The 19,901-nt window shown below is 46.8% G+C and overlaps 2 protein-coding genes across 3 annotated transcripts in view; both read right to left on the reverse strand.

Moving 5' to 3' along the window:
- Window positions 1-7,283, reverse strand: part of FLACC1 (flagellum associated containing coiled-coil domains 1) — a 30,685-nt gene extending 23,402 nt beyond the window's left edge. Inside the window, exons 1-5 of the mRNA XM_062201409.1 lie at window positions 7,156-7,283; window positions 6,578-6,658; window positions 5,325-5,373; window positions 3,333-3,466; window positions 1,434-1,527 (exon numbers count right to left, since the gene is read on the reverse strand). Coding sequence (XP_062057393.1) covers window positions 1,434-1,527; window positions 3,333-3,466; window positions 5,325-5,373; window positions 6,578-6,658; window positions 7,156-7,268 — 471 coding nt within the window. The 5' untranslated portion in view covers window positions 7,269-7,283. The remainder of the gene's footprint in view (window positions 1-1,433; window positions 1,528-3,332; window positions 3,467-5,324; window positions 5,374-6,577; window positions 6,659-7,155) is intronic.
- Window positions 7,284-15,329: 8,046 nt separating this feature from the next.
- The window catches only part of TRAK2 (trafficking kinesin protein 2), a 69,695-nt gene continuing 65,123 nt past the window's right edge, over window positions 15,330-19,901 (reverse strand). For both annotated transcript variants that reach the window (XM_062189966.1, XM_062189963.1), the window contains exon 16: window positions 15,330-19,277. In XM_062189966.1, coding sequence (XP_062045950.1) covers window positions 18,599-19,277 — 679 coding nt within the window. In that variant the 3' untranslated portion in view covers window positions 15,330-18,598. The remainder of the gene's footprint in view (window positions 19,278-19,901) is intronic.

A 19,901-nucleotide genomic window follows, 5' to 3' on the forward strand; every position in this document is an offset into this window, starting at 1 on the left:
GGAGGGGGCTTCAGGCACTACCTGGCATAGCTGCTGACCAGCATGGAGGCAGTAGCCAGTTCTCCCTTCCACACGGTGACACAACACATGCAGGGTGTTCACAAGTGGGAACACCTCCAAGACCACAATCCCTTCATGGACACCATGTCTAACCATGTCTTTAGCAAGGCCCAGGCTCCTGAGTCAAAATGTGCATTTTTGCCCAATGACTCACTGTGGAGCTGAGTGAGCCTATGCAAATGATCTAACTGCTCTGAGCCTCAATTTCCTTTCCACAGAAGGAAACTGTAAGTCCATCAGTATTTTCAGAAAAATTTCAGAAAAAAAGCAATGCATCAGGAGTTGGGGGGGGGGGTGTCTTGACCCGAGTCCCCGCAGGTTTCACACAGGTCTGGGATATCAGAGGGTCAGAGGCTGCCGGCTGAGAAGTGGAACCTCACACACCAGGGAGGCTGAGCCCAGCCCTGGTCCCTGTCAGTCCAGCCCAGGACACCAGGACACCAGGACACCAGGACACCTACTTGAGTTGGGGAAGAAGCTCCCATGGCGAAACATGGCAAAATGTAAAGTATTGCTTTTGTACCCGAGGAAACACAAGCAGTGTGAAATGACAGCAGGGGCCGATGCTGTGGCACAGTGGGTTAACACCCTGGCCTGAAGCATGAGCATCTCATATGGGCGCTGGTTCGAAAGCTGGCTGCTCCATTTCTGACCCAGCTCTCTGCTGTGGCCTGGGAAAGCAGTAGAGGATGGTCCAAATCCTTGGGCCCCTGCACCAGTGTGGAGGACCCAGAAAAAGTTCCTGGCTCCTGGCTTTGGATCAGCCCAGCTTCGGCTGTTGCGGCCAGTTTGGGAGTGAACCAGCAGATGGAAGACCTCTCTCTCTCTCTCTCTCTCTCTCTCTCTCTGCCTCTCCTCTCTCTGTGTAACTCTGACTTTCAAATAAATAAGAATTTTTTTTTAAAGGAATGACATCAGCAGATTCTGATGTACGTGCCTTGATGGTTTTAACAGGAGCAGAGGGTGGGTAGTGGAGGTTTCCAGGAATCTTTGGAGCAATGTTGGAAGCAAGCCTGTGCCCATGCCATTAGCAGGAGCCTCACAACCCCTGAAGCTTAACTCCCCACAAAAGCCAGATGAGGAGTACTGGTGCCCCCTCATGTGGAGGGGACAGTGTCACTGCACACACAGGAGGCAGCCAGAGAACTCCTGGAAACGAATGAGTTAGGCTTAGAGCAGGGACTTGAGTTCTTGCAGTTATAGATTAGAACAGAGTCAGAGGTATGTTACTGAGCGACACGGTCCTGCCTTCTGGGTCCTGTATCCTGAAAGAGGTGGCTCACATAGTAAAGTGCTTGCCTGGTGCATAGGTAATCTGAAAATATTAGTCTTGCTCTACCCATAGAGATGTGGGGAAATGCAAGATCACTCACCAATTTCTGGGCAGACTGGTGGTCTCTGTTCATTTGCTCTATGACTGCCGTCAGCTCTGAGATCTGCTCTTCTAGGTCATGAATGACATTGGTCCTGTGGGACAAGTCATTCTATTATCCCATCCGCAGGGCTTCTAGGTGCAGCCCCTAGGTGTAACTGACTCTGGCCTGGTGAGAGCCAGGGCAAGTTCTACACCTGCTGCATCATTATAGAGTTGGGGTAGAGGATTTGAAGGGTGGTCTTGGAGAAAGGCATTTCACAGCCATGTGGTGAACCTCAGGTCTTGCCTTTTGGGTGGGTAAGCCAGCTGGAAGTGAACAGGGTGGTATGGGACCCTGTTGAGCAGAAGGGAAATAGGAATGCACCAGAAAGGATTTGACCTTGATTTGGAAACCATAGCTGACATGGACAAAAGGGAAAGTGCAGAGGATTAGGAGACGAGAAGATGGGGGAATAGGACTGGTGCTGACACTGAATCCCACACAAGGAAATGGGCCAAGGGAAAGAGGGCACTTGAGAGAGTGGCTTTCAGAATAGATAGATTTCTGTGTTTCCAGGCTTGGGGCTGCCATGACAGCCATAGGATATTTCACTGTATCTGGCTGGACCGGGGTAGACTGGGTAGCAGAGTGTGATGTGCAGCAGAGCCGAGAGGAGGCCTTCAACTGAAGAGGCTCTGGGCCCTTTGCCCACCATCCTCCACGTCTAACTGGGCACAGAGAGAACGTGAGCTGAGAAAACAAGAGAGGACATGAAAGGGGAGGAGGGGTTGCGACAGCTGCCTAATGGGAAATCTCTGTCTTTCAAACATAACCCTCAATGCAAGAGATGCTCACAGCTATACCGGGGAGCAAAACAAACAAGGGCTACTGTGTTTTATCACGCCACAGCTGATGACAGGGTTCTGCTGAGGCCAAGAGGTAGCTGTCAGTGCCAGCTTGTCTATGGATGCGCTACCCTGTCTTCGGTTTCAATGATTTGTCCTCTGCACTCAAGCAGACCCTTAGATTCCAAAATGCAAGGAAGAGGTACTAAGAGGGTGGGAACTTAATCCAATTATGGTATTAGGAGGTGGGCTTCATGGGAAGTCCTCAGGTCCTTGGTGGCCTTACAAGATAGCTCTCATGAGAGGGTTATCAGAAAACCTGAGTTTGGGCCCAACTGTGTGCACTCTCTCTGCTTCCTGGCTCCCTCTGCATGAGTATCCATGGTAGCGCCTTTGCCAAAGCCTGCATCAGCTCACTGGGACTTTCATCCTCCAAACCTTGGGGCTAAATAAACATTTCTTTCTTTCCTAAGTCACTCATCTCAGGCACTTAGCAGCACAAGGCAACTAATCCAACTCATTTTCTTCCTGTAGGTGATCATGGATGAACAGGGAAAGGCAAGCAGAGGCTAAGACAAAGACTTGAGTGTGGCTTCTCTGGGCCAGCTCAGATCAGGCTGGCTCTACGGCATGAACTCACTCAACTTGGGTGTCCCCCAGCCTCCCCCCAAACCTGAATCCCTTCCCCGAGGTAACCCTCGAGAGAGTTTGCTTGGATCCTTCCTCCACACTCACAGGTAGCTAGGCTAGTCTTACTAGTATTATTTGCTATGTGTGTGTTTTCTGCTGTGGCTATTAGTCTTTTAGAGTTGTGTCTTGGAAGAATAATTCTCACAGTAAACTAAAGCCTGAAGGAGGAGAACAACTGGAGAGCGATCCCCGGGATCTGCTCACAAATGGGATCAGAGCAGAGCAAGACGGGTGTGGAGAGAAGACGTGGGCAGGAGGTGAGCTGGCAGCCCCTTCAGAGCTGGGACCGACGGCCTGTGTGGGCGGCAGAGGCTGGTCCTTGAGGCCAGGATGGGCCAGGAGGACAGCTCTCAGGGGCCGGATGTTGTTCCAAAGATGTTACCTGGAAAATTCGACTTTGTCCGTGATCTCTGATTCCAACCGTTTTTTCCTACTGAACATCTCGTCTCCTAAGGTGACGGAAATCTGCTCTCGATTCCGAATAAGCTGATAGCCAGGTGACACATTGATCACTTCCTGGGCACCAAGGTGGAAAGTAAGATAAAGTAAGATAAAGATCTCGCCAAGTCTTCTACTGCAGTCTTACTTAAGAACAGAAGCACAAGATGAGACGGCAGTGCCCCCCCCCCCACTTTCCTAAATTCACCTTCACACCCCTGAGGACCAATCCCAACACCCGCTGGCTCCTGGCTGTCCCTGGAGACCTTCAAGTTCAATGGTGACAAACCAAACCATCGCTGCCCTGTTCCACGCTCTACCCCTGCTCCTCCTCTGTGTTCTCCATCATGGCCAGAGCCAGGAGGCAGCCAGGCACTGAGAAAGCTGCTAAGGCTGAGGGAATGGACAGATCTAGGGTGAGATGTTGGCTCTGCCACAAACCAGGAGCTATTCAACATCTCCATGACTCAGTTTTCTCATCAGAAAGTGTGGGTCGTAGAGGTCGACATTAGGCACAGTGGTGATGATGCCACTTGGGACGTATCAGAGTGCCTGGGTTTAACTCCTGGGTCTGTTCCGGATTCCAGCTTTCCATTGATGCACACCCTGGGAGGCAGCAGGTGATGGCTCAAGTATTTGGGTCTCTTCCATGCCTGTGAGAGATCCAGGTTGAGTTCCTAGCTCTTGCCTTCATTGGGAGTATTTGGGGAGTGAACCAGAAGATAAGGAGATATCCATCTCTCTCTTATTTAAAAAATATAAAATAATATTTTAAAAAGGAAGACAAGGGGGTTAATAACTCTTCCTCAAGAGGATTTTGTAAGAAGTGAAATGACACAGTTGCAAAAAAATTGTATTAATATCTCCTTCTTCCCCCACCAGACTGTGCAGTCAGCAAGCCTGTGCCATCATCTGGCTCTTGGGCTCTTGCAACGCCTTCCCACCTGGCCTCCCTGCCTTCTGTCTGGCTCTCCTAAAGTCCATCATCCTTTCTACCTTTAGGACAATTATCTTGTCCTGGGTTTCAAAGAATGGAAAGTCTCTTTGTTAAGGGGGACAAAATAGATGAAAACAGAAAATAGTAAAAAGCACTCATATTATCCCACCAGGGGGCGCTGCTCCTAAAAGGCAAACCTTGCTGGTACTGAGCAGACTGATAAGGGCTCCTGGACACCACAAGGAGCAGGCCTTCACTCCCAGCAGGCGTCTGGATCCAGTCTCTGCCGTGTTTCCCAGTCCCTTCTTGTCCCTGGCACCCACAATGCCCCTGACAGTTCCTCCCAGAGCGTTTGTGCCTTTCCCAGGGAGGTAGTGGGGATCCTGCACCTGAACACGAGCTGTGCCGTGGCTGGACTAGTTATCACTGGGGGTTCCCTGGGGTGCTTTCTGCCCTGCACAAGATAGTAGAGAGTGGCCATGAGATGCTCACTCTGGGGGTGTGCGTTTAGCCTATTCACATCCCACACGACAGTGCCTGGGTTCAAGTCCCAGCTCTAGCTCCTGACTCCAGCTTCCTGCCTAATTCAGTTTACAGGTGCCAACAGTGAAGGCTCAAAGAACTGGGTTCCTGTGGAGATCTGGCTCGCATTCCCAGTTCCTGGCTGGCCAACTCTGGCCAGATCTGGCCTCAGTTGGCTGTTGCCGAAATTTGGGGAGTAAACCAGCAGTTGGGTGGGTCTCCCTCTCTCTCTCTCTCCCTCTCTCTGTCTCTAAATAAATAAATAAAATGGTTTAAAGCCTCACCCTGGTGTCTGGCTGAGTTGAGCTCAGGTCACTGCTCTGTATTAACCAGCCCTGGGGTAATGAGCAATAATAATGGCCCCTCCTCCCAGGATCGCCGTGAAGACCCAACAAGGTGTTTGTCAAAGGCCCAGGCTTGCACGTGCCCACTGCTCCGTGCATGTCAGCCCCACTGCCCTCCCCTGAGTTCACTCACATAAGGTGATCTGTTGCTCTCCTCTTGCTTTCCTAAAGGGATTTTCATTCTGCAAGAGAAAGACGTGCTCAGAGAGCAACCAAGGAACAAAGAGAAGCTCCAAGCTTAGGAGCTGCACCTGATCCTGGCATCATCAGACCCCTACTCTCTGAGCTCTGGTCACCTGGCCTCCTTAGAGGACCCCCGAGGCAGCAGCAGCATGCATGGACTCAGGGCCCCTAAGGGCCCCAAGCTTGGACTCTCATGAAAAGGTCCTGCTCAAGGAGAAAAAATGAGTTCTTCTTACAAGGTTAGGGGAGTCTCAGCCGGATAGAGGGTCCCCTACATGGCGTCCCTGTAGCAAGGCCCTGTGAACCAGGTGACACCTGCCACACACACATGGCACACGCACACACACACATGCATACACACAAGGCACATGGCACACGTGCACACACACATGCACACACACTGTGCAGCCTTCTTTGCTGGAGCATGGAAACAGTTTACATAAAGAAATATTCAGAAAATGAAGCAAACTGTACATGTCCTCCTTCAAACCTTCATGCATGCTACATGCAAAATGAATGCCATATCTATGTATGCGTAGCTGTACATCTATAATGAGTAACTTACATTAAAAGTGAGATGAATAATACAGTGGTTCCCTCAGTATCCATGGGAAATTGTTTCTAGGACCCCCCACCCCCGATGAATACCAAAATTTGCAGATGTTCAAGTTCCTCGTTTAAAACGGCATAGCATGAGCAAACCACCTGCCTACACGCATCTTGGATACTTTCAACCTTCTCAGGATTGCTCATACCACCTAATCCATGTAAATACTATGTAAATCATTGCTGTATTGTTTAAGGAACAACGACAAGAAAAACAATCTGCACATGTTTAATACAGACACTTGTTCTTTGTAACATATTTTCATCCATGGTGGGTTGGATGCACGATGCAGAACCCGCAGATACAACAGCAGACTGTGTGTGTGTGTGTGTGTGGATATGAGAGAAAGTTAGCTGACGTCATGACAGACTGCGGAGAGCTCTTTTGCAGTGATTTGGAAGCTGTGGGTACAGACGAATCACAGAAGCTATGTGTGGGGCCTGAGGTTTGGGGGAATTCACGGTGGATTTGAGCAATTCTCTGATGTCTCGGGCAGCAAGCAGTTCCTGACAGATCGGGCTGTGAAGGCTGAGAGGGGGAGATGATTTTATTCGTGTCTCCAACCAGTCCTGCCTCACAGTCATAAAAATACTTACTTTGGGTTGACAACAGGTTTTGCTGTTGGTTGGGATTGGAGGTAATTTTGGTCTTTTGAAGCTGGTTGAAGAGGAGCTAGCCTGAAAAGGAAGAATTAATAACCAGAAAGGGAAAACTGCACATTCACCCACACGGGACACTCCTAGATGAAATATATTCCCATGGTGACCCAACATTGAAACACGAGTAGGATCTTGAGGATCTGAGATCTTAGGCACCTACGCTCTTGTTTGCTGTCTCAGGGAACCCTGGGGCTGGCGTCAGGCTTTGTCCCTCAGTTCCTAAAGCTCTTGGCCCACATGGAAGGGGCAGCCACCATCAAGGCCCTTTGGAAACTGCGCTTTCCCTGATGCACCAACTTGGAGACTTTCTCATTTAAAAAACCACACTAACACAGACAGGATTGGCAAGATCAGTGTGCAGCCGATAGTCTGGTAGGGCAGGCTGTGTCAGGCTGGGTCTTCTGGACCACCTGGGATTTTGCTACTAAGACGATTGTTTTGAAAATCTTGAGGGAGTAAGAAAGCTACAAATGGAACCCAAACCCTTTACCTACCCAGTGTCACATAATCCTTACTTGTTCCGTCCTGTGATGGTCTGGCTTGGTGGATGAGGGGTCTTAATCAACTTTCGTGGTCCCAGGTTCCAGGGGTCCCAGCAGGTGCAATAGATGAGAGGGTTGGGGTACATGGTCCCAGGTCAGGAGTGGTCTTGGCTGCTAGGTCAAGAAGTGCTTGCTGAAATGGGAAAACAATAGCAGAGAGGTTAACCATTTAGGATCAAAGCATAAACACTTAGAGACACACAGGGAAGGGCCCAGGAAGACCCAGGGGACAATGGCGGATTCCAGAAGCTGTCGGTCTGGTGCAGGAGCTTCACTGTATCACAGATCTTCACAACGTTCATGAAAAATTTATATCATGAAAAAAAACTTTGCATGGATTTCAAATTATTCTATCCCAAAGTAAATATATCTTTTAATCCCACTTGCCCACAAACTTTTTAACTACCTTTATCTTTTAACATCTCACCCCCTGCTACCCGGTGGACTTGAGAGCAATTTAGAATTTTCCATACTTGAGTGCCTACTGTGAGCCGGGGACACAATAAGCACTCGGACATTGCTATCCCGAGTTTACAGCTAAGGACGGAGGTAGCACGTTGCAGCGCCGAGAACAAGCCTAAGTGCCCCCGACTCCCAAGCCTCTGCCCTTTCATCAGGCTGCAATGGCTCTTGGTGATGTGAAGAGAAATCCCCATGGCAGATCCCTCATAGAACTTTCTGGAACACTAGTTCTGTTACTCTAACAACAGCACAAGGAAATCTCCCAGGTCCTCATTCCTGGTCACCTCCTGAATCACAGAGGGGAAGCTCTTCTTCTCCGGCTCCACAGATGCAGACCCCCTGTTAGGAGCTAACAGAGAAGCAGGAAGGTGTGGCCACACGTGTTATCTTCTTTTGTTTCCAGAACCTCACTAAAATGACAGGACAGGAATAAAAGCTTTGGAATTCCACAAAACCCAGATAACACATCATACAGGGGGTGTGAATGTGGGGGGGGGGCTTCAAAAAGTTCATGGAAAATGGGTATTATGAAAAAATATGCATGGATTTCAAATTTTTTCACAGTAAAATATATTTATCTTTTAATTCCATTTACTGTGAAGTTTTGAGGACTTGTGTATGTTTGGCACAAAACTGAAGGCCCTCAGCCCGAGACCATGGCCTTCAGCCTAAGAGACCATGGCCCACGTGCCAGCAAAGGGACCAGTGCTCACGTCGGGGGTCTGACATGGTGTGGAGGCGCCTCTGCCTCTCAGGCCAGGGGCCATAAGGCAGCTAGGTTTGCTTCTCTGAGCCCCAGTTTCCTCTGTGAAATTGGAGACCATGGGAGTTCACTCCTCAGGGGGCTGCTGTGTACTTCAAATGAGACCAGCTTGGGGCACGGGCCTTATACACAGCACGTTCTCAAAAACTGCAGCCTAAGAATACCATCAACCGGGGCCGGCTGCGGTGCAGCGGGTTAAAGCCCTGGCCTGCAGTGCCAGTATCCTCTGTGGGCGCTGGTTTGAGCCCCACCTGCTCTATTTCCTGTCCAGCTCTTTGCTATGGCCTGGGAAAGCAGTAGAAGATGGCCCAAGTGCGTGGGCCCCTGCACCTGCATGGGAGACCCAGAAGCTCCCGGCTCCTGGCTTCAGTTGGCCCAACTCCGGCTGTTGTGGCCATCTGGGGAGTGAACCAGTGGATGGAAGACACCCCCCACCTCCATCTCTCTCTGTAACTGCTTTTCAAATAAAATAAATAAATATTTAAAAAAAGAATACCATCAATACTACAGTGGCTTTTTGTGACTAGCTTTCATTTCTGCTGTTTTGGGAGAAAAGGTGTGTGTGTGTGTGTGTGTGTGTGTGAAACTGAAACATGTTCATTGTAAAGAAAGTTATAACAGAAAAGCCTAAGGAAGTAAAAATTTCTAGCACTTCAAGATGACCTCTGAAAATATTTTATGTAACATTTTCCAGAATTCTCTCTAAAGAAATGGATTTATATAATTTTCAATGGTAACAAAAAATACTTTGTCATAGATACATTTTTTTTTTTTGCTTTCAACAAATCCAGTATAATGAACTCACTCTCTGCCTAGCTTCAACAGAAGTTTGTGACTAAGCTCTCATACCCACTATACTATACTGTATCTATACACACTTCATTCTGCCAACACCAGATTATTCTAAAACAAATATTTAGAATGAGTTTGAAGGGCCAACGCTGTGGTGTAGTAGGTTAAGTCTTCACCTGTGGCCGGCATCCCATATGGGCACGGTTCGTGTCCCAGCTGTTCCTCTTCCTATCCAGCTCCTGCTAATACACCTGGGAAGGCAGTAGAAGATGTTCCAAGTGCTTGGGCCCCTGCACCCATGTGGGAGACCCAGAAGAAGTCCTGCCTCCTGGCTTTGGATCCATTCAATTCTGGCCATTGTGGTCATGTGGGGACTGAATCAGCAGATGGAAGACCTCTTTCTCTGCCTCTCCCCCTCTCTCTTTCTGTAACTCTGCCTCTCAAATAAATAAATAAGTCTTCAAAAAAAATGAATTTGAGACTTGTTTCTATATTATCTTAACCGTGCACATCTCTATTCAATGAATATACCCATTTATATATTTACCTGGTTTTGCGTTGATGACCACTTGGTTGTCTTCATGTCCCCCTTTCCCCCCACACTACACAAGGCCTTGGTCTATATTCTTTTGCTTTTAAAAAGTCAAGGGCGCTCTTCTGAACACCCTGGGGTGACACTCCAAACACGTAACAATCAGCGAGACAATGCTGCTGACAATCAGAACAGACACGAACAGGGTCCTGGAGGACCCCACTCCATACCCATGCCAGGCATCATGAGGGGGTCTGGAGTGCCAGGGGGAGGAGCTGGGACAACCAAAGTGGCAAGGAGGACATCTGAGGGGCGTGGGCAGAGGCCAGTCACTGGCCAGCAAGGTCCTATTTCAGCAGCGCCGACACTCTGCCTAGCAGCCAGTGTCAGTCCTTGACTCCCTGAGCCTTCCCAAGAGGCAACCATTGCTAACACTTTTTTGGTGTCCTCCCAAAGTAATATTAATTGTGAATAGTAAATTGGCTTAGTGCAGATCAGAACAATTGCCTATTATGTTGTATCTTGTTCTTTTTACATAACAGGCTATGTAGTGGATAGTTCCATATCAGCATAGGTAAATCTGCATTTGCAGTGGCTTAATAGCCCATTATATGGCTCTGACTATATAGGTGTGTGTGTGTGCGTATGTGTGTGCGCAAGAATCTTTTCCTTTGCTGCCTTTCTCCCTGATGACTTTACCTGAGGCCCAGCGGGCTACATGTGGCAGTTGGTGATACCATAGTCACCGGTGCACCGACGTGGTTAGTATTAAAAAGCAGCAGGAATAAAAATCATAGAAAACATCTTTTCTAAAGAACTTACCTTGGATGGCCCAAAGATTTATTGTTTCCCAAGCAGTTTCATCTCAAGTCAAGTCTCAAAGAAACCACAATGTTCTAAAGAAACTATTCCCCAACAACACAAAACCAGAGTTCATTTTACATCAAACCCCAGGGTTGGAGAACTCAAGACTTTCCGTGGTCATTAAAGGCCAAGGCAGAAAACCCACAGTATACGCCGTGCAGAGACAGACTCCCAGGGGATCCAACCGAAGGCTTCAGCAAAGGCTGAACTGGCCTGAACGCAAATTCCCCTTCTAAAGACCCTCCCTCCACTTGGAATCTCTGGGTAGTGCAAGGAGTCAGACTAGACAAGGAAGTCACGCCTCTGTCCAGGTCTCCTCTACTTGGACCTGAACTGGGAGGTCTGTCCTTGGGAGATGGCAAGGGCAGGTTTGTTTCTTTTATTGCTATGGGAACAGAATCACCGCTCCTCATTGGCTCAGGTCACTCTTCTGAAAGAGAAGGTTGTAAAAGCAGCCAGTTACATTCCACAAGGCCCACAACCGTGACTACCTTCAACAGCCAGGAATTCACACTCTGGATGCTGAGTTTCCCTTTTCATCATCAGCCACGTAACAAAATAGGCTTACGGCGTGTTTTCAGAGGCAAAATTCATATAATTTAACAGCACTCTTGGGCTTAATCTGCTTGTGACAATAGTCCCCAGGCAGGGGCTGTGATAGATTTTAAATTCCTCTGTCATTTGCTCACAGAAACTTGAAACTCAAAAGTAGCACTTTCTTCCTTGCATTTAAGGCTTTGAAATTGCTTAAAGCACAGATCCCCAAGTCTCTTTCAATTACCAAGGGTTTCAGATTTTTTTTTCTAAATATAGCTGCTTTTTCTCACTATAGACAAAAAGTGCTTCTTTATTATAGCCTCCTGATTTCTGTCTTTATTCTAACTCATCATAAGACATGTGCTTTACACATTTTATAATGAAAGATTCGTGAAATAATCTTATTGCTCGTCTTTACATTTCTTTCTCTTCTTTAAATTAAGGCTGTTCATAAAGTATTAGATTGACTTCGTGAGCCACTGATGGGTTGCGACCCACAGTTTACAAAGCACCATTGTAGACTCACCCTGGCGTGCCGTGGACAGTGAAGTGTGAGGCACGCCAGGCACTGTTGCTAGGCTTGGGCATATACCCCAGTTCCTGTGCTCAAGAGAGCTAAGAGATGAACAGAGAGAGACAAGTGCAATAAAGGCACAGTGACTCCATGCACCAGATGCAGTGGGAGTGTGCACCAGGGATTACTCCTCTAGTCCAAGGCATCAGGCGAGAGTTTCCATCAGAGAAGGGATCCAACTAGATCTGCACCGCAGGAAGATCACTCTGCACAGCAGGGAAACCATTGGAAGGGCCAAGACAGAGGCAGGCAAGCCAGGGAACGTGTCTGTGCCAGTGGCCCAGATGAACGCAAAGAGCGGCCCTGACTGCGGCAGCGAGGATGCCGGGAAGATACAAGACTTGGCCATTGCCTGCACCCCAGGGTGAGGGAATGGGGGTGGCAACCACTCCTGGGTTGCTAGCTTGAGCAGCTGAGTAGATGGTGGTGCCATTTACTGCAAAAGTCTGTGGGATAAGCAGCTTTAGGGGGGAGATTGTGAGGTCAGTTTTGGACATGTACCAGGGAGACATCCAAGCAGCCATGTCTATTGGGGAGTTTGTTCCATGTTTTGGGAGGTCAAATTTAGAGACAGATTTAGCAGGCCTCAGCGATGAAATTTCCAGCCAGGAGAGTGAGTGAAATCACATAGGGAGAGGGTACCATGTGAGAGAAGGGGGTCTAGCATGGAGCCTGGGGAACATCGGTGTTTATGGCAACGTTTCTCAAAGGCGGGCCGTGGGCTAGTTCGAATACGCATAGCTGTTCCTGGACTATACGTGGCTTGATCAGAGTGGCTTCTTAACTTCACAAAATATAAAGTCTGGAGGTGGTGCTAGGGGAGTTGCCGCAGACTCAGCAGCGTCCCTGGGAAACCAGGTCCTTTCCATCTGCTACACCAGTCTCAGGGTGCGGACGGAGGGAAGACGCCTCAAGGTTGCACAAGGGCTGCCCCCACTCCACCACCATGAACTAGACGATGACAGACTTTCAGAGCTGAAAAGAAGGGGAACAAATTACACAGAGAACGACTGATGGATTTGACTGGCCATGAAGTCAAATCCATTTCCATCTACAGACTGGATGTTGGAGTTTACCAAATACAATTCTATATTAACATTCCTTATTTTTTTTAAAAAAAAATTTGAGGGGCCGAGAGACAGAAACAGAGAAAGGTCCTCCTATCCACTAGTTCACTCCCCAAAAGCCCAGGAGCCAGGAACTCAAACCAAGTTGTCCAAACTGGAGGCAGGGACCCAGTTTCTCATCATCTGCTTCCTGCCAGAGTGTGAGGGAGCTGGGATTGGGAGCAGAACCGAGACTCGAACCCCAAGGAGACAGGCGTTTGGCACAGCGGTAAGACACTGATTCCAGCCTCCTGCTAATGTGTGCATCCACGTGGGCCGTTCTGGATGAAGTCCCAGGCTCCTGGCTTTGGCCTGGGCCAACCCCAGATCTTGGGGGCATTTGGGGAGTGACCCAGTGCATGTATGGTGTGTGTGTGTATACTGAGGTGGAACATGAAGTGTGGTACACACTGTTGACGTTATTGTACCTAGAGATTGTGTGAAAGATGGTGAAAATAATTATGTAAGTGGTAGAATTATATAAATTATATAAAAGTGGTGAATTATATAAAGAGTCGGAATACTTTGTAAAATTTTCTGGCTCATTCTAATGTATACATGGACTATGAAAATCCAGCGTTTTAACACTTTAATTTTTGCCAAGAAAGTTGTTTTGTGAAAGAAAACTTTTAATTTTTGTGTATTTGGTTTTCATGTGTTTTTCACTAACATTTCATATCATCTTTTGTACACGTACTCACACTTTTCAAAGAACAAAACATTTTGTGCCATTGCCAATAACACTGCCTATCTGCCCTAGTTATATTTGGCATCTTTACCAAACTTGGAAACTATGTATTTATTTAAAAATTTTGTGGTGGGGCCGATGCTGTGGCATAGCAGGTAAAGCTGCCACCTGCGACGCTGGCATCTCACATGAGTATTTGTGGGTGTTCCAGCTGCTCCGCTTCTGATCCAGTTCCCTGCTGATGGCCTGGGAAAAGCTGAAGATGGCCCGGGTGTTTGGGCCCTGCACCCACGTGGGAGATCCGGATGGAGTTTCTGGCTCCTGGTTTTGGCCTGGACCAGTGCTGGCTATCGTGGTCATGTGAGGGGTGAAGCAGAGGATGGAAGATTTTGCTCTCTCTCTAATTCTACCTTTCAAATAAGTAAATAAATCTTAAAAAATCTTTTTGCATCATTTTGACCCATATTTCCTAAAAAACTGCATGAAAAACAGAAAAATACGACTTGGCATTACCATTGCTGAGACTGAATATAATGAGGACGGGGTGAAGGCAACAGGACATACAAAGCCCCAAATCAGTCCCCTTATCCGGAGGTTTTTGGACTTAAATACATCTACCGATCTTTGTGAGACACACACAACAGACTGGGAATATTGTTAAATTTCACACCAAAGAAGAAGTGGCCTCATACTTCATTTATTCTTCACAAAATGTTCATAATTCCAAATGAGTACTAAATGTATTTTTAAAGGAAATGCAGACGTTAAATATATAAAAGACCTTTTGTGAACATTGTGTCCAACAATGTTCAAATTTTCTTTCTTGGAAACGGTTTCTCAATATCTGAGTGCAAATGGAAAATTGTAAATTATAGGAAAAGAACTGTTAACAGTACATCCTAAACTTTCTCAAACTTAGTAGCTGCTTATCAGTGACCTAAGATTTTATGCTTCTGTTACTGTTACATGTCTAAGGAAACATTATGGTGTCTAATTGTATCTGTGAGTTTCATACCCATGGATTAAAATGAATAAATAAATCACTCACATCAGGGCCTACCACTGTGGCATAGCAGGCAGGTAAAGCCACTGCCTGTGACACCACCATCCCATATGGGCGCTGGTCTGGGTACTGGCTGCTCCACTTCCAATTCAGCTCCCTGCCAATCACCTGTGAAAAGCAGCAGAAGAGGGCACAAGTGTCTGGGCCCCTGACACCCACGTGGGAGACCTGGATGAAGCTCCTGGCTCCTGGCTTTGGCCTGGCTTAGCTCTGGCCATTGTGGCTACTTGGGGAGTCAACCAGCAGAAGGAAGACCCCTCTCTCTCTGACTTTCAAATAAATAAAGAATTCTTTTTAGAAACAGGACTCTATACTGCCCATGCACTTTTTTTCCTGTTACTGTTTCGTAAACAATACCATATAACAGCTATTTATATAGTACTCACACTGTATTAGGTGTTGTAAGTGAAGTAGAGATGACTTAAGAATACAAGAGGATGTGTGTAGATTATGTGCAAATACTACGACACGTCACTTAGGAGGTTTGAGCATCTGTCATTTTTCCCATTTGTGTGGGTTTGGCGGGGGTGGGGAGGAGGGCGTCCTTGTATCATCCCTCACAGATACTAAGGGACAACTGTATATTCTATTTCTTAAAAATAGCTAAGAAACTACAATAAGATCTACTTACTAATTATGACTATTAAGTGGTTTGCATGTGCTTCTCGACAGAGGTTTTTCTAACCAAAACCCACACAGTGGAAAGGCAAGGCTTAGCGCTGGATTATTTGTGCAAAGGGCTGGGACAACAACACAGGGAGACAAATGAAAATTTAAGAAGCTCCTCATGTTTATTATCTGATGTACATTTGACAAAGCAAAGGTGGGTGCACACAGGGCTGTTTGACAAAGTCAAGTGCCAGATATCACATGACAGCACTTCCCCGGCTGGCCCAGCTCCTGGGGGCGGTGCGCTGCCACGTGCCCGCTCCGTGCCACCCTGCACTGCGTGGGGCGCACAGGAACACGTGCACCCGGCGGCGGAGAGCTGGGCCACCAACGCCAACAGCCCTCGTTCCAGGTGCCACAAGTCCATGTCAGCAATCACTAAGTACTTACTACACCAATTACGTCCTCGAATGGTCACTGGAAACAAGTCTGGAATACTGGGTAAGATCCATCCTGTACAGAGAACAGCTCCTGTGACTGTCCCTAGCTTACCTCTTCTGCTGCTCTAAGCAAATGTCAAGGACATCAGCGTAAAACATAAAATGACGTTCACAGTGGCGACCGACCTCTCTGCTGTTGATAAATCAAGGCTGGACAGCATAAAACTCTAAAAACATAAAACTTGAAAAACATTTAAAAATTTTTAAACAACGGTGATTCACTTCTCTGTGAAGACCCACGCCTCAGGCTATTTACATACAAAGAGGGATCTTCATAATTCTAAACTTAATTATGAGCTCACAAACATAATATCTCCTACTAGCAAACAGGATGCTCAGAAATACCTGAGGTATAATCACGGAAAACCTTCTTGAAGGAGGATTAAAAAAAAGAAAAACAGGCCTGGGGTTTCCCCTACTGGCGTGAAAGTCCACAGTGGAGGCCACAGGCACACTTCAACGTGAACAGTTCCAACGCACAGCAGATACATGGAGGAGGAACTTGCGGTGTGGCTCCAGTTCTTCTTGCCATGTTTCACAACAGTTCTGTTGCGAGAGTCTCAGGCTGAACCAACAATGATTTTGGGTAAAAACTTCAAAGACAGCAAAACCCAGTTATAAGACAAGATTCATTTCTACAGAGAAGCATGCGCCAGTATACAAGGAATTGCCTTTTCGGTGGAACACTGACATCAAATTTTCAAAGACCTGCGTCTAGTTTTCCTTAATCAGATGTGCTTATCTCTCTGCCTCCAAAGTGATCTTTAGGCCTTGATCATAAAAAAGTATACAAATTATACTCAATACAGAACACTACAAAACCTAGCTTAATCTATTTATCTACTTATAAAAATATATAAATCTGATAATTTAACACTTTGTACTACTCTCTGGCCTTACATTCTCCTATTTCCTGATGTTTTTTGGAAACTGTGCATGTCCAGGCCAACAGGAAGGTGACTTTATTAGGGAACAAATAAAAATCTTTACGAGTTGGCTAAAGTAAGCACCCAGAGTTCATGTACAAATTCAAGTGCTAGTTTTAAAAAAGTGAACTGGAATATTTAGGAAACTTAACATTAGGGAATTCTGTTGAATGCCTGCTCCCTTCAGGCAGTTCCACCCACGTAGGTGGACCTGTTGCGGCCTTCTCGGAATGTGTGTGTGCGCCTCACTGATCTCAGCGTGGCTGAGAGAAGGGGAGAGAAAGGGCAGTGACATTTTTACCCTGTTTTTGAGATATTTGTCTAGAAAACTTTTATTAAAAGATTCTAAAAAGCATGGACAACTCACACGTTCTTCCCATTGTCCGTGTGTTGGATTTCTTTCAGTTAGGGGAAGTGCCACCAGAGAGGAAGGACCTCCCCTGGCTGGGGACAGGGCCCTGGATAGGAACCACAAGAGTAAGAGTCAGGGGCTCTTCAATAGGTTGCCTTTCAGTTAAGTCAGGACAAAGGAGCAAGTAATTTGCGAATGAAGCCCCCCAAAGATCAAGTAATACTCCTGCTTTCGTAAACAACCTAAGTAGCCCCTAGCTTCTCTTCTCCCTATCTGGTGTCATAAGGGCATTTCTTTCTGAATGGTCCTTGCTATGCAACCATGCTAACTGAAGAGGAGCAGACACTGGAAAGTAATAGATCTGTTTCTTCCCAACCCGTAGCCTCGAATCGTACCGCTGAATCCTAACTCCAGAGTCTTACTTCGCCATCTCAGTTTGTTGGGGGGGGGGGGGGGGGGGGAGATAGAAAAAGAAAAAGCTTTGACTTCACTAAAAAGTTCATTCACTAATTCTACAGATATCAAGAACATAGCAGATTGTTTTAATTTTACTTTATATTAGGAAAAAAAACCACAATTTCAAAGCAAGCACCTGGGTTTTTCTTCAGTTTATAGTAATTTAATGTGCCTGAGAATTTTTGTGCAAATTCACGTCATCTTTCATTAAAAATCTGCATAGTGCACTTTGGAAAAAATTAGTTGCAACCAACTTTCTTTACAAAAAAATTTTACATATATAAATACATGACATTCCCTAATTCCTATTGATTGCACTTCTGGTTCAACCCCCCATCAGCCTCCAGGGAAATTTGAAGGACATGCAATTAGGTTTGTATTCCTTGGCCACTGCACTTACGCAGAAGAAAGATTCTAAAAACAGCTTTCCTTGGTATCAATTTGCCCCTATTTTCCTTCTTAAGTCCAGCCCACTTTCTTTTTTTTTTGATGTTGTATAAAAATACACATCTTAAAAATGAACTTTTATTTGCCATAAATAAAAGGGGATTTGAGTGGTGTGTGTTTGCTCCCAGTAGCTCAGGGGCCTGAAAACAGAGAAGAAAAAGGGAATCTCCACTTCTGAAATAAAGAGAAGACCTAATTCTTTGTTTTGCTTTGCTAATGCTATGAGCACACCAATTCATGGATGCATAATTCAATCAGACCATTGAAAGTGTAAAGCTGTCTCAGTGACACACTGAGCTGACCCAGCAACCCTTCAGAACAGCTTTCTATAACCTACAGTCAAAGCTGTCGCTTTTCTCTTCCCCTCTTTCTAACCTGGGTTCTCCCTGTGCTTACCAGAAGTCAATGTGCCAGCAAGTTCAGTATTTCTGGTATGTTTCAATATTACTTCACTTATTTTCTATTTCATTTTAATTTTCAACACAAGAAAACTCAACTGAAGGAGTATATGACACCTTCCTTCCTTTTCTGCTTCCAAACATTCACTGCCTGTGCGTGTATGCTCCCCACTGGCCAGACATCGCCCATTTGGGCCTCATCTCCACCTAGTTTCCAGCCCTCCACTTCCCTCGAACACATCCGCGACCCTTCTGCCACATGCTTCTGCCCTCGCGTGCATCGGTGCGTCTCCATCCTTCATGTGCTTCCATCCTTCATGTACACGAGGTCAGCTCCCTGCTGAGCCTCAGTCTTCCTTCAGGACACCCATTTTGGGTGAGGATGTGCAAACGGGAGTGCCAAAGCTCCCCAGCATGACCGGAAGACTCTGATTCCTCCTCAGTCCGCCCAGTAAGTGGCTACCTGAAGTTAAATACACAGTGGGGTCTGGTTTCGGAAGACCCGTCTCTGCCTCTTGGCTTCTTCCATTCTCCTGGGCGCCCGGGGTCTTGACTGCTCTGGCTATCCCCAGTCTCTTGAGCCTGTCCACTAGGTTCATCTTCAACTGGCCGACATCAGGAGGGTTGCGGGCAGGTCTCAGGCCGTACAGCTCCTGCAGGAACGTTTCGGCTGGTCGGGAGGCCAGAAAGTTCTCAGCGAGATGCAGACGCGGCTCAAAGGGCAGGGGAGAGGACCGCGGGGAGTGAGAGGGTGAGTTGGGGGGTGTGGAGGGCACAGCCGGGGCCTTGGGGAGAGGCTGCAGGAGGGGCTTCTCGGCCAGCGGGCTGCGGTACACTTTTGCAGAGATGCCTCGCTCCTGCAGGAGCCTGGCCAAGCTCACAGTGCTGCTGAGGGTGATGGTGGAATCCCGGCGGCTGGTAACGGACTCTCCGATGCTCAGCCTGTAGGACATGGCGGGGGAATTCATGGCCGTGTTGGATGCACTGCCCCCGCTGCTTCCACAGGACAATGAAGGGAACCCGGTGCTGTCCAACAAAGAAGATGGGACACAGCATCAAGAATCGGAAGCGATTCCAAGCCAGCATTTGAAGAAAGACAGCAGTTATCCTTAGGAAGTGGGGAGGAACTGGCAACACATCAGTTGCTACCCTCTGGGATGGATCTGAGAAATGACAGTGTTGCCACAATAACCTCATTGATTGGTCACTCAGTCACCAATTGTTATATGTTGCTTTTCAGCAGGATATGATAAAGGTTGCTATAGTCTTAGATAGTTTTACTGTTAAATACTGTTTGTGGAAACACAACTCAATTATCATAGAAATCAAAGAAAGGTAATCTTTAGAAATTTCCATGAATATATCCATCCATTCCATAAAGTGAGACACATCCTGAGACACTAATCGCTGGACACACATTTCTTCAACATTTTAGAAAATGCAGTCTTTCATAAATAGGCCTAAAATGCTCTTCCAAGAAGAGTCTTGTTGCTTTCTAATCTTTTGACTTATATCAGAGATATAATAAACTTCTAATTATTACATTTCCATTTTGTTAAGAAACGTTAAACTCCAAACCATAATAGAGAAGGGCACCTATGGAATGGATGCTTCTCAACCTGGTCTTGGAACACATGTTTCTAGGGGATT

This window comes from Lepus europaeus, chromosome 1 (assembly GCF_033115175.1).
Source record: "Lepus europaeus isolate LE1 chromosome 1, mLepTim1.pri, whole genome shotgun sequence".
NCBI lineage: Eukaryota > Metazoa > Chordata > Mammalia > Lagomorpha > Leporidae > Lepus > Lepus europaeus.